The sequence below is a fragment of the Myxozyma melibiosi genome (genome assembly GCF_037950935.1).
Source record: "Myxozyma melibiosi strain Phaff 52-87 chromosome Unknown BZA70scaffold_2, whole genome shotgun sequence".
NCBI classification, from domain to species: Eukaryota; Fungi; Ascomycota; class Lipomycetes; order Lipomycetales; family Lipomycetaceae; genus Myxozyma; species Myxozyma melibiosi.
In genome coordinates, this window is record NW_027042916.1 from 743,072 (window position 1) to 756,015 (window position 12,944).

General features: G+C 49.7%; 3 protein-coding genes across 3 annotated transcripts; all 3 read right to left on the minus strand.

The window, feature by feature from the left end:
* Nucleotides 1-5,619: 5,619 nt before the first annotated feature.
* Nucleotides 5,620-7,357, minus strand: BZA70DRAFT_298800 (ATP-utilizing phosphoenolpyruvate carboxykinase; the record flags this gene model as incomplete). Its single annotated transcript, XM_064914627.1, has 2 exons — nucleotides 5,620-7,197; nucleotides 7,274-7,357. The coding sequence occupies 2 exons, from the start codon at nucleotides 7,355-7,357 to the stop codon at nucleotides 5,620-5,622; spliced, it is 1,662 nt and encodes a 553-aa protein (XP_064769808.1).
* Nucleotides 7,358-9,820: 2,463 nt separating this feature from the next.
* On the minus strand, nucleotides 9,821-10,899 carry BZA70DRAFT_266187 (UbiE/COQ5 methyltransferase; the record flags this gene model as incomplete). The annotated part of the gene is made up of 2 exons (XM_064911010.1): nucleotides 9,821-10,614; nucleotides 10,692-10,899. 2 exons carry the CDS (start codon nucleotides 10,897-10,899, stop codon nucleotides 9,821-9,823), a joined length of 1,002 nt encoding a protein of 333 aa, XP_064769809.1.
* A 132-nt stretch (nucleotides 10,900-11,031) lies between these two features.
* BZA70DRAFT_275050 (kynureninase 1 (L-kynurenine hydrolase 1)(Biosynthesis of nicotinic acid protein 5-1)) lies at nucleotides 11,032-12,831 on the minus strand. Its single transcript, XM_064912080.1, has 4 exons — nucleotides 12,572-12,831; nucleotides 12,165-12,505; nucleotides 11,669-12,110; nucleotides 11,032-11,610 (listed from the first exon to the last, which is right to left on the minus strand). Exons 1-4 carry the CDS (start codon nucleotides 12,792-12,794, stop codon nucleotides 11,189-11,191), a joined length of 1,428 nt encoding a protein of 475 aa, XP_064769810.1. The 5' UTR covers nucleotides 12,795-12,831; the 3' UTR covers nucleotides 11,032-11,188.
* Nucleotides 12,832-12,944: the final 113 nt, after the last annotated feature.

Here is a 12,944-nt window from a genome sequence, read left to right on the forward strand (position 1 = left end):
GTCCCCGGTGGCAGGTGTAATTAAGGCTTATTTCGTTGCTCAGCGTTTATCGTCAGAAAGAGGTGCCAGAGAACGACGAAGATAGTGACCAGCAGAGCCAGAACCTAGAAAAGAGACCATACTGCTCGGCACAAGTCCGTTCTACGTCTAGAAGCTAGCTGCATGCATAGAAAAGCTGTAGCGTCCACGTGCAGAGAGTGCGATTAAGCGTCATAAATATAGTTGGAACTATCGGGCTTCGAGAAGTATTGCCGAGTCGCCGCCGCATACTTCCCCGGCCCCCCGGATAGCTCTGACTGACTTACATTTCTATTTTCTCAGCCAAGGCCCGTTGACATACATCGTACATGCCTACTGCCTTCTTCTATATGAGAAGGTAAATCTAGAGAAAGCTGCTGATTCTTGGAAGTAACCACAGGCTTGCGGTGTGCCACTATGAGCAGAGGGGGCGGGGTGTTCCTTGCCGACCGCTGTGAGCAAAATTGCAAGGACTGTGCAACTAGCGCACGCCCGCAGTTAGCTTTTCAGCCTTCCTCAACGACCAGTAAAGGCCGAAACTCCTATGCTCATTGTTTGTGTCCATCTGCCCTTGAATTTAGGTGATCGGAAAAATATATGTCCCTAATTGAATAAAAACAGTTGCGTCCTGTAGCCGTCATATGATAGAACTGTGCCGTAAGGCGCTAAGACATTTGCCCATTTAAAAGTCCAAGAGACCGGGCAATGTCTCAGGCTGGAATAATTCTCAACTTGGCCCATTCGACGCTCTCTCTCCCAAAAATTGCCCTTTTGCCTCGAACCGATAGGGCGTCATATTACAATGGAGAAAAAAATTGCCTTGGCGAAACTCACGTCTCCTACTTATCGCGCCCTCTGCTCCCACCGTCTTTTCTCGATCGTATGTTTTCCTGCCCTTCTCTCTCTCCGATGAACAATGGATTGTATGACTGAGGACGACGGTCGAGGAGGAAATAAAGATCTCACGCGCCTTCGGTTTTCTCCGCATTCGGGGGAATTGACTCCTTCATTGTACCGGGGCTAACACCGTACATGCACGGCTCCTCTGCTTGTTTTCAGCGGCTGACCGTCTCTCAAAGTTCTCTTCTCCTCCGAAGATCAGCTCTGTTTCTGTGAGCGGACCCATCAAATGCTACTGTCTGTAGGCTGAAACACCTGTCAAAAGCCCTTGCAATCAAAGTAATAGCTATCCGTCATGAAAAAAAACAATCATGACTTCGCTGCGCCGAAAGGGCTCACACTACATTGAAGAACTGAAACGAAATGAAAGAAACGAGAAAAACGTTCGGGATTTCATCAGGCGAGCAAAAAAGATGAAAAACTAGCAAAGAGGTCAGGCTCGAACTGATCTTAGTTCTCAGGCTACGAACAAGATTGGCTTTTGGATCGTCATGCGAGTCAATCTTATAACGCGCTCGAGGCTCACGCTCTCCAACCTGCTACCTGCTCCTTCTGTACCTCTCTTTGTGTCGGTGAACTCGAGAGTTCAGATACCACAAGTACGAAGGGTCCTCATCCCTCTTATTCTCCGCAGTGGACCCTTCTTCCATCCACGAAGTCTCCCCCTTCTTCACCAACTCTAGAAGGGCGAGCGCGGTACAAAGTCCAGGTTCTACGCATAGAATTTCTCAGACTATATCAGCCATCTCTTAGCATGAGTCTTAGTGAAAACTCTATCCATTTTTACAGCAACAAAAAACAGCCTGCAATTTATTCCAAATCTGTCAGTTAATAACCTCTTTCGTTTGTACGCTGAACGGTCGATTGGAATAAACCAATCGAGGCCTACACTACCCAGGTCTAGCCTTCCTTCGGCGACCTCTTCATCCTCTCGTGTGGAAATTTTTTTCTGATCCTCGGTTAAAGACTTAGAATATAAAGTTGTTCAAAAGCCTACTAACAAAGCAAAAGCCTGCTCGGGGTTCGGCTCTAGAACCAAACGAAGCTAAGCAAAAAAAATTCGAAAATTAATGACCGGACGATGTCGTAATCGGGGATAGAAACTTCGCCGCACAGATAGCGGCTTCGGGCATGACGAGTGACTATAATTTCTTTCTTTTTTCTGCTCTCTTTTCAACGTATAAAGTGTGTTTAAAGTTACTTCGCGCCGCTGCCCGCCCCCTTGATAGGATCGTGAACTGTGCATGTACTCTGAGCTGGACGACTATCGTCCCTCGCTCTGTGCTGAATTAGAGTTCCAGTCAGAAGAAACCTGACTGGCTGACTGAGAAGCAAAAGCACGTCTTCAGACTGTTGTTTCAGAAAGCTTGCTGGTATACCCTGAGAGAAAGAGAAGGTCTGTCTTCTAGAGCGCGTCCTGAACTGAAAAAAGTATCCGGCGGGGGACTTCGGGACGTCGGCCGTTTTCCTTCCGAAGCTGTTGGGGCCGGGGCCGGGGCCGTGTTCTCACAGATTCTCTCATCCTGCAGATATTTTCATTCGCTGCACCTCGCTTCTTACCGTCTGCTTCTGCATGTCTCTGCGGCAGCACGCACATGCAGCTCGTCGTTGAAAACAAGCATTTATTGCATTGAAGATCCGGATGATGAGCACATCGCATGTCCACGCCGACTGCGTATATGCTCTGCATCATCTGGCAGATGGAAGGTCCTGGGCGCGCATATCTCCGAGATTCATTGATTTTTTTTCTTCTCATTACTAGCAGTTGACAGATAAAAAACTGCATAAGGTAGTAGTAGTCTACGAGCCTCCCAGTACTCAAGTAGTGTCGTTTACTTAGTCTCCATCTGGACGAGTGAACTCTATATCGATACAGAACTCATGCTGTTCCGAGAGGTATCGAAAGGGTGAATGACAGGACTGACAGGAAAGACTACTGACAAAAACGTTGACGACTAATGTGCTCTGCAGATATCTGATGCTGATGCTGCGCTGCGCATGCATATGACGCCGTATGCCGTAGTTCAGTAAAGCTGCAGGCCTTCACGTGCTCCAGAGCAGCTGTCCAGCTAAAATTAAACCTTAAAATCATTCTGTCCAGCCATTAATCTTTTCTTCTCGATAGAGTGAGTGGCTTGCTTGGCCAGAACACTAGTGGAAAGCACACCGCTTCTGCCTGCTCTGCGGTTGTTTAGTTCCGCGCGTCAGTTCCGCAGAGTTAACGAGTAATATGCGAGATAGGATGAGATCCGAGATTTGATTGTTCTGCTCCTCCGATGTGATAGACGTTATGTTGTTAACAAAAGATATCGATTCAGTCGTCTATTTCTGCCATGTGTATTAAATATATTTAAGCGACGTACGCAAGCTCCGGGCCGCGATTCTGCAAGCAACTGACATGCATTGCATAGTAATCTGAAAATGCTAGCCTACTACTGACATGCATTGCATAGTAATCTGAAAATGCTAGCCTACTACTCTCTGTTCTCTTCTTTTTTCTCTCGCAATCTATAACGAAAACGTGTAAACTTTGCGTGATTTGTGGGGACTCGACTGACCAGCTTGGACAGCCCCGGAGGAAAGAGTGTAAAAATAAATCGCTCGTTGCTGGACCGTACTCTCTCTCGGAAGATCATTGCCAAGCTACCAGCCGTCGGAAAAGATAGCGAGTGGGCGCGAGAAAGCAGAGCGCGAGTGCGCGTCCGGAAGTTCATGCGAAGCAAGATGGTTTGAAGAAGTTCATAGACTCGCTCGGATTTCTTGCGAGCAGAAGCTACGGCGCTAAACTGCAATTCTCGCAAATGCTGAACAGGCGCGGGCTAGCTTGTTGGAGCTAGCCGGAGCCTGCTAGTCCAGCAAGACTTTTGATCTGCCGAGCTTAATAGCGAGCCTTATTTCGTTCGTGAGTCTTCACTAGCGGCCTTCACCGAGCGACGAATGAGGGGGAGCTGTCAATTGAGAACTCGAGAGCGAAATTTACACATACGCAAGCCTGCCTCATAGTGACTGCTAAACTCGTATATCCGTATATCCATCAGTAGCTGACGCGCTCTTGATTCTTAAGCTCCGGGTACCAGAGCTTCTACCCTTTGAATTTAATACGCACACTATGTCCGCCTGCGTATTTCCGATCATCGAGGATTACGCACGCATCTAGACTTCTCAAACAAAAGATCAGTAAGAAATAGAATTAAATCTAACACAATTCTCCAGTTCTCGAAGCACTCTGCTCTATGCATGCATTTGTTCTCACACGCTGGTCGGCTCTCTCCCGGGAGCACCGGCCGACCGCAACAGCAATGTCATTGGGCGGGAGGGGGCCGCTCACTAGCCCACCACTAATCCACCTTGCGCTTTCTCGCTGTGAGCGAACGCATGCAGACCACGTACACGCTCGAGCTTCTTAGCCACTGACTGAACTGACTTGAAGAGACGTTGAAGGCGTTTTTGCTACAGCTGATTTATACAAATATAGCAGGCGAGTCCGACATTACGTGCAATCTCCCGGCCTCATTCCGCTCTTCTCTTGCCTTTTCGTCATCTCCAGCTGGCAAAAGCCTTCGTAGCTGTCTGTACTATCTGTACCGTTCACAAAGTGTACGAGGGATCCTGAATATGTATCTTTGACTGTAGTTTCCACCCTATTCTTCCGGTCCTCTTGCAATTCTTCTTCGACTTGCTCAAATACTTGCAAGATTGCGGATAAAAAAGTCGTCTCTCTCCCATCTCAAACGCGCGGCCTTATGATCAGAAGAATAGACAAAAAAAAAGAAAACTTCTACATACCCTCCAATTAAATCAGTTCTTAATAGCATCCCTGTAAAATCAATTGTCCTTGTTGTTCTTCAGCTAATCAGCATAGCTCATCATCGGATAGCGAGCTCTCTAAAATCTTGTCAATGCACTAACGCCCTGCACGTGATATTCACTATAGGGTAGGGTTATCTTAAATAGGAAATGGAACTCTGGCATAATCAGCCAGCCTGAGTGAGTGCACTAGCAGTTCTTCGCTGAGACTCACGCAGGGCATAGAATGTCGTCTCGATAACAGTTCCCGGAGGATCACCTACCGGACAAATTATTTTTGCTTCATACGATCCCAAAGTTCACGCGCTCTTGAACAGAAACGGATCTGCACGATGGTCACGCTGCTCTACTCAAGTGATCCCACCCACTTCCGCATCGATCTCGCACTGATGCTCTGTCTACCCGACGAGTGGACACCTTCCGACAGAGAAGAATAGCACTGGCATTCTTTTGCAAACCTACGGATCGAATAGTACTTGAGGAGTTTGTGCTGTTATTATTAGTAGCCTTGCTCCTATCCGCCGTGCTCCACAGCTACCCGACGAAAAGAACAAAAAAATTAACTACCGATAAAAAAAAATCCTCGTAGCGGCTGCAACGCTTCCAAATCCTCGATCGAGGAAGATAATCTCGTGACATTTCGCTCTTCGATGCATCTCGGTTTTTTGTGGGGTAAAAGTGTGGCTAGTGAAGCTCATCCATCTGTACGCGTCCAACCCATACTACTACTACATCTGGCAAGTTTATGGAATTCAACGATTGATAGTGAAAGCTTTATTATTTTTGATAAGCCTTCTTCAAATTACAAAGAGCCCCTAATGAACCAAAACACAGAAAAAACTATTTCAAACCCGAACGAGAAAAGACGAATGACAAAACCGATTAATGAATGATTTATAGGGCAGGGCCGGCAGCGATAACCTCCTTGCTGCAGCCAGACCGGTACTTCTCAAAGTTCTCAGCGAAGAGAGTGCCGAGCTTGCCGACCTCGACACCGAAGTCAGCAGGGCCATCAGCCCAGCTCTTGGCGGGGTTGAGGATCTCAGCGGGAACGTTGGGGCACGTCTTGGGAACGTAGAGGTTGAAGGTCTCGAACTGCTCGTACTCGACATCGGCGAGCTCGCCGGAGTGGATGGCGTCGAGGATAGCACGGGTGTACTTGAGAGGGCAACGCGAGCCACCCTTGGAAGCAGAGCGACCGGTCCAGCCAGTGTTCAGCAACCAAGCCTTAGCGTTGTGGGCAGCCATCTTGTCGGCAAGCATCTGAGCGTAGCGCATGGGGTGCAAGACCAAGAAGGGCTGGCCGAAGCAGGCAGAGAAAGTCGCCTGGGGCTCGGTGATACCGTCCTCAGTACCGGCCATCTTGGAGGTGTAACCGGAGATGAAGTGGTACATGACCTGCTCGTTGGTGAGCTTGGAGATAGGAGGAAGGACACCACGAGCATCGCAAGTCAACAGGATAATGTTGGTGGGATGGTTGTCAGACAAGCAAGGGATCTTGGCGTTGGGAATGTACTCGATGGGGTAGGCGCATCGAGTGTTCTCAGTGAGAGTGGCATCGTAGTAGTCGACCTCACGGGTGATGGGATCGAAGACGACGTTCTCGAGAACGGATCCGAAGCGGATGGCGTTGAAAATATCGGGCTCCTTCTCGACAGAGAGGTCAAGGCACTTGGCGTAGCAGCCACCCTCGACGTTGAAGACACCAGTGTCGGACCAGCAGTGCTCGTCGTCACCGATCAGCAGACGAGCGGGATCGGCGGAAAGGGTGGTCTTACCAGTTCCGGAGAGACCGAAGAAGAGAGTGACATCGCCGGTCTTGCCCTCGTTGGCAGACGAGTGAAGAGTAAGAACATTGTACTTAACGGGCATGAGGTAGAACATGACAGTCAAGATTCCCTTCTTCATCTCACCGGCGTACTCGGTTCCGAGAATGACCATCTCCTTGTCCTGGAAGTTGATGTCGACGGAAGTGCTCGAGGTCATACCGCTAGTGTATCTGTTGGCAGGGAAGGCACCAGCGTTGTAGATGGTGAAGTCGGGAACGCCAAAGGTCTTGATCTCCTCAGCGGTAGGACGGATAAGCATGTTGCGCATGAAGAGAGCGTGGTAGGCGCGGGCGCAGACAACACGGACCTTGATCCGGTACTTGGGGTCCCAGCCAGCGAAGGCATCAACAACGTAGAGACGCGAGCGAGTGTTGAGGTAGTCGATAGCACGCTCACGGTTGATCTGCCAAACCTCAGGCGAGAGCTTGGTGTTGACAGGTCCCCACCAGACATCGTCACGCGAGGTAGGCTCGTCGACAAGACGCTTGTCCTTGGGCGAACGGCCAGTCTTGGCTCCCGAGGAGGCAACAAGGGCACCAGCGGAAGAGATGGCAGAGCCGCTCTCGTAAACGAGAGCATCCTCGTACAGAGCGGGGACCGAGGTGTTGTACTGGATGGTCACATTGTTGTAGTCGATGTTGGCCTAGAAGGTGCAGGTTGTAAGGTCAGTTTTTGCGCACACGAGCAACAAGGCAAGAAAACGAAAGGGTGCAGCGTACGACGTTAGCAAGGTGCTCCTCGACCTCGGTAGGCGAAGGCTTGACACCGTTAGGATGCAAGTTGGTCTGATTGACGATAGACATTCTGAGAGATGAATGGGAAGAAGGATGAGAGAGAGGGTACTGACTCGTAACGAAAAAAAATCGGGGGAGGGAAACGCCAGTTATATAGTAGTGCCAGCCTCGTGGAGGGGATTGTCCGCGTCGGACTGGGAAAGTCGCGCGCGCCACAGCGTCCCCCGCGCCCCCATTTCCATTTCAAGAGCGTGGCACCAGCACCATCGCTCTCTAGCTACTAGTCTCTAGATTTGAGGAGTATATCTGCCGGCAATGCTCCTCTGCATCTTCTACAGCTGGTCTGGAAGATCTACGGCAATATCCCTTATCACAGCTCTTTTTCTGCTTCGGTCCTTGTTGTTTCTCAGCCCGAACGAGCATCGGAAGACGGACGAGTGCGCTCGTCCAGCTGAGCCGAACATGGCTGTGTGGCTAGTGCGGGGTTTGACTAGCGCGTAATTATATCACGAAAATGTACCGGGATCATCGTAGCCTTGTATGTTCCGATCCATCCCGATCACTCGCGATATGATCCGCAATGCAGTCTTCCTCTGAGTAATTCAGTCATTAAATTAATCAATGCACTTTCCGACTCTCTCCCCACTCTCTCTATACCCCTCTCTATTATCCCGACCATAGTCTCGTAATTCAGATCGCGGGTTTGCAAGTCGGGAGAAATCGGACCCCGCAGACCCTGGTACTTAATCCGGAATTCGTGCAGGGGCCGCAACGCCAAGAGCGCAACCGGGGATAATTTCCCCTAGCCCTATTGATTTCTTGATGCCAATGCTTATGTAAGGGCCTATCCTGGGCCCTCTATTGACTGTTTACCGGTGCGCAGGCTGCGGGGACCGCAGAGCAGCCAGTTTGGTGGTTACGGCCTGGGAACTTGCGGGGAGAACTTGTGTGTAGGCTACTACGTGATTGCAACATATTGCTGATGCCCAGCGGTTTCAATCAGCTGGTGCTGCTCAACGGAAAGCGATCAGAGGGAAGCTTTTTCGAGAGTAGAGGTACAATATCGCCGCTGTCGCTGCTTCTATCCGAGCCGAACGGCCATGGTCTTTGTCCCCAGCACTTTCGACTGACACGCACCGCCTGTATTCGCTGATCTACTGGCAACTTCATCCTCACAGCAATTCGAGTCGTATTTTTAATTCTTCATATTCTATCTCTATCCGAGCAGCAGCATCAATTGCGCAGCCGTCTTCACCGCAGAGCAGCGTGGCTCCTACAGCGCTTCGGCTGTCTGTAAAGCCCTAAACCTGGATTCCCGAATTAAAACTCACCCGGCCCATTTCGCACGACCGGGTTTCACCCCTCAGCAGCTGCCCCACGTTTTCGCTTGACACTCGCGCGCTCCGGAACTCGACCGGCAGCACGATTTCGTCCGTCGAGATGCAGTGCGGGGGAGGGCCGTCACGCCGTCTACCCGCCGTGCAAGAGTCACGACAGTATATAAATCTCTTTCGCACCCGCTCTCGACCCCAGCCCTCCTCTCTCCGCGCCTCGCTCTGTCTGGAGCTGGCACAGTCCATCTGCACCAGCCATACGACTCATCCTGTACACTTCAACCCTAAACCCATCTGCCCTTCGGAAGGCGTTCCCCCCTCTTACCCATTTAGTGCGCCTACCCCTCCTCTTGCCCTGGCTGTACTGCACAGACTGCCCCGCGCCTTCCGAGCTACCGTGGTGAGAGCAGCGTCTCCGAAGCGCGCTGCAGCGTAGCAGTGGTTTCCGGAGTGTGGAAATTGCCGGCGAGAAACACGCTGGAGCTGCTACGGTTCTCTGGGCCTCGAAAGGGCTGCTGCAGCGGCAATTGGTAGCCAGGAGGTGAGCAGGGAAGGGTCTCAATCCACCAGCAGGTGTGCAGCAGCTTCTCTCTCAATCGTAGTCTGCGGATTGCCAATCAACTTCCTGAAACCCAACTCTGTTTTGACAATTCCTGTTGGGACGGCTCCGGATAAATATTTTATCGCAGACCCTGCACGCCCCCCACGTCGTAGACACACTCCAGCCAAAGAATGATATCCCGGATGCCCGGAGTGCCGGGCAAGCCACGTCTAATCCGGATCCCAAGCCTCTCACTCATTCGGTCTCCGTACCGAGCGGTGGCAGGGCTGAGTTCAATCAGCTTCAATACCCCTCCTCTGCCCCTCATTAGATGCTCCGAAAGATTTCATCGGTTTTAAGAATGGCTGACTGACTTGGATCTGAGGGATCACCATTGGTCGCTAGCTGTATTCGTGCTTTCTCGCTCTACGATCTTGATTGTGTATTATCTGCTTCTTCAGGAATCTTTTTTTTGATATTCAGACAGTCTCACTGCTTTCTTTTCTATGAACTCGAGCTATAATCTAGAGCAGGTGCTAGAATCCATATTTATTCGATTACTGTACATTCACGCCTTCTACCGTGAAACTAGATCAATATGTACAAACTGAGCTTCTTAAATATCCCCCTGCTTTGCGCCGGCTCATCACCACCTACTCAAGCTTTCACGCCAATATGAATCGCAGCAATTCCCATCGTCAGATTCTCGTATCCCGGTCCCGAAGTTTCGAATCCAGCGTCGCGAATCATCTGAGCAAAAGTTTCCTGATCCGGGAACCGCTGAATACTCTCAATCAGGTACTGGTACGAGTCTCTATCGGCCGCAATCAACTGGCCCATGAGAGGAATAACGTTGAATGAGTACTGCTGGTAGACCATGTCGAAAAGCGAAAAGTTGACCTTGCTGAACTCGAGGCAGGCAAAGACTCCGCCGGGCTTGAGAACTCTGTGCGCCGACTTCAACGCGGCGGGAATGTTTGTGAAGTTACGGATACCAAACGCGACTGTGTAGAGATCCTGCGAATTATCCGGCACAGAATCCAAAAATTCTGCGTTCTGGACCAGGAACGAAATGCGCGATCCTTCGATATTATGGTATGTTAGCTCATCATATCTTATACGTTGTAAACGTAATTCTGTGCACATACCATCAGCGTATTTGGTGCTCAGCGACCGCTTCTTTCCCTCTCCAAGCATATCAGGATTGATGTCTGTGACCAGAACCTTTGTTTGATGATCGTTGTGAACATCTGAGGCCCAGTCAAGCATGCGGAACGCGATATCGCCGGTGCCGCCGGCAACGTCGAGAATCGAGAGCGGCTCGCCGCCTGGCCGACGCCCAGGGTCTAGCTTGGACACAAAATGATCCTTCCAGAGACGATGAATTCCAAGCGACATCACGTCGTTCATTATATCGTAGGACTTTGCGACTGATGAGAACACTTCGCCGACTGCACACGTGATAGAAAGACAATTAGATGCTGCCAAATATAATCAATTAATTGCAAGCAAATAAATTAAAACTCACCCAAGATCTCCTTCTCTTCTTCAGGCACATCTTTGAATCCGAAATGCGTAGTCCCTTTATTGCCGTTGCCGTTCGGTGCCGGCTTCGCATCTGCGCCCGTGTTTGCCAGCTTCACTGCGGTGGAAGACAGTGATCGCTTAGCATTAAGCGAATAGAGCATCGGTCTCATCGACCTAACTCCTGTAATCCGAGAAATTCTGGATGCCATCTTGTGGTTCTTGTCGATCGAGAAGATGGAGGTTTTGGGACCTGGGACGAATGTGTGGATCGGCTTGATTCGAGGTCGATAATTTATTTCCGCACACAATTTTCGAAACTCTATCTCGGTCAAGCAATTTACGCATTTTGCACCAACGTGTTCTAGATTTTTTTAATAGATAATACTGATCTAGACAACAGTTTCTATTAAGAATCATTTGAGAAATTACGGCACATGTAGTGGATCAAATTAATTACTATGCGATCCATTCAATTACAGACGACAGTTTGATGGGCGATCAAGCGGAGGCCGCCTCTAACGCGGTCTTCAGACCCTCCACGAATTTCACCACGTCGCTATAGCTGTTGTACAACGGCGTAGGGGCGACTCGGATGACATCCGGTTTCCGTTCGTCAGTAGTTATAGCACTGGCGTCTAAATGAGCATGCACCTTATCCATCAATCCCGGCTTGAACAGCAAACTCAGCTGAGCACCTCGCTGCGCGGGATCCGAAGGAGTGATGATTGTAAATGGCGGATCAACTGGGAACGTCGCCTTCAGCATGGTCTCTAAAAATCCAGTGAGATTCTCGGACTTCTGACGCAGTGCAGCGATTCCGTACTGATCAAACACTTCGAGAGAGGCAAGAAGAGCGACCGTATCGAGAACTGATGGATTTGAGAGTTGAAATGCCGAGGCACCCTTGCCAGGAACGAAATCTGGCAATAGAGAGTTAGCATGAAGCAGCGCAACGATAAAAAAATTCAGACCGCTTACTGTTGTCCATCAGGAATCGTGTGCTCTTCTCATGAGCCCACCAACCTGTCAGGCGCGGTCTATCAAAGTTCTTCTCATGCACAAACAATCCTCCTATGCCTCCGGGGCCTGAGTTCAGATATTTGTACGTGCACCATACCGCGAAGTCCACGTTCCAGTCGTGGAGCTGCAGCTTCAGATTTCCAGCAGCATGCGCCATATCCCAGCCCACAATAATCCCGAGACTCTGAGCATACTTGGTTATCTTTTCGACCTCGAACGCCTGGCCAGTGTAGTATTGAATACCAGGAAGCAGAAGTAGCGCGGTGTTATCGGCATGCTCCGTGATTGTGTCGAGTATCTGTTGAGTAGGAAGAATGTAGTTGCCCTCTTGAGGCTTGATCTGAACCAAAGCGTCGGCTTTGTCGTAGCCGTGGATCTCGATCTGAGACTCAACTGCGTACTATTAAAGATGTCAGTCACGAACCATGATCTCGTCGTAGCTCAGATGACTTACATGATCGCTTGGGAACGCCTTGTTCTCGATAATAATCTTATAGCGGTCACTTGTTGGTCGATAGAAAGCCGACAACAGCAAATGCAAATTCGTAGTCAACGTCGACATAACTGCGACTTCTTCGGTTTTTGCGCCTACAACATTTGCCATGATCGTTGTCACCGTCTCGTCGATAGATAGCCATGGACGATTGTGCGAGTGCCGAAAATGACCATTTACACCATCTTTGGCCCACACATCGAGCTCTTCCTTCAATAGCTCGTATGTGCGAACTGGCTGTAGACCGAGAGAGTTGCCGGCCAAGTAAACTGATTTGGTGTGGGGATCATCTATGTCATTGTCTTCAGGAGAGAGAAACCGTCAATTATAAGTCGCCACAAAAATTTAAACAAAGTAAACAATCTCACTTCTTGTAATATCCACCCGGCTAGGAATCCTGAACTTTGCAGCAGCGCCCGCAATCGGATCGGCTTCGTCGAGTGTGCGCGCGGTGTCCTGAAAGGTTCCATCTTTCGTTGATCTGTACACGGAGGCAGAGAAAGACCGCACATATTGCAGGCCTGTAACCTTTTTAAAATCTCTGCCAGTCCAGACACACCTCGTATACGCACGACTAGTATAGCTTGCCATTTTTGTAGCCTTTTGCCAACATATTTGTTGAAAAACAAGATCGACTTTAGCTTTAGAGGAAGTTGATGAATACGCTCCAAAAATAACTGTAAAAACTAAAGTCAGTGATGAACGAGGCGTACGATTAAAGTTCAGGGCATTTGTTTGTGC

Coding starts and splice junctions, on each gene's coding strand:
- BZA70DRAFT_275050 (XM_064912080.1), bottom strand. CDS start 12,794: ATGGCAAGCTATACTAGTCGTGCGTATACGAGGTGTGTCTGGACTGGC. Junction 12,506..12,571: donor CCGGGTGGATATTACAAGAA/GTGAGATTGTTT, acceptor TCTCTCCTGAAG/ACAATGACATAGATGATCCC. Junction 12,111..12,164: donor AGGCGTTCCCAAGCGATCAT/GTAAGTCATCTG, acceptor CATCTTTAATAG/TACGCAGTTGAGTCTCAGAT.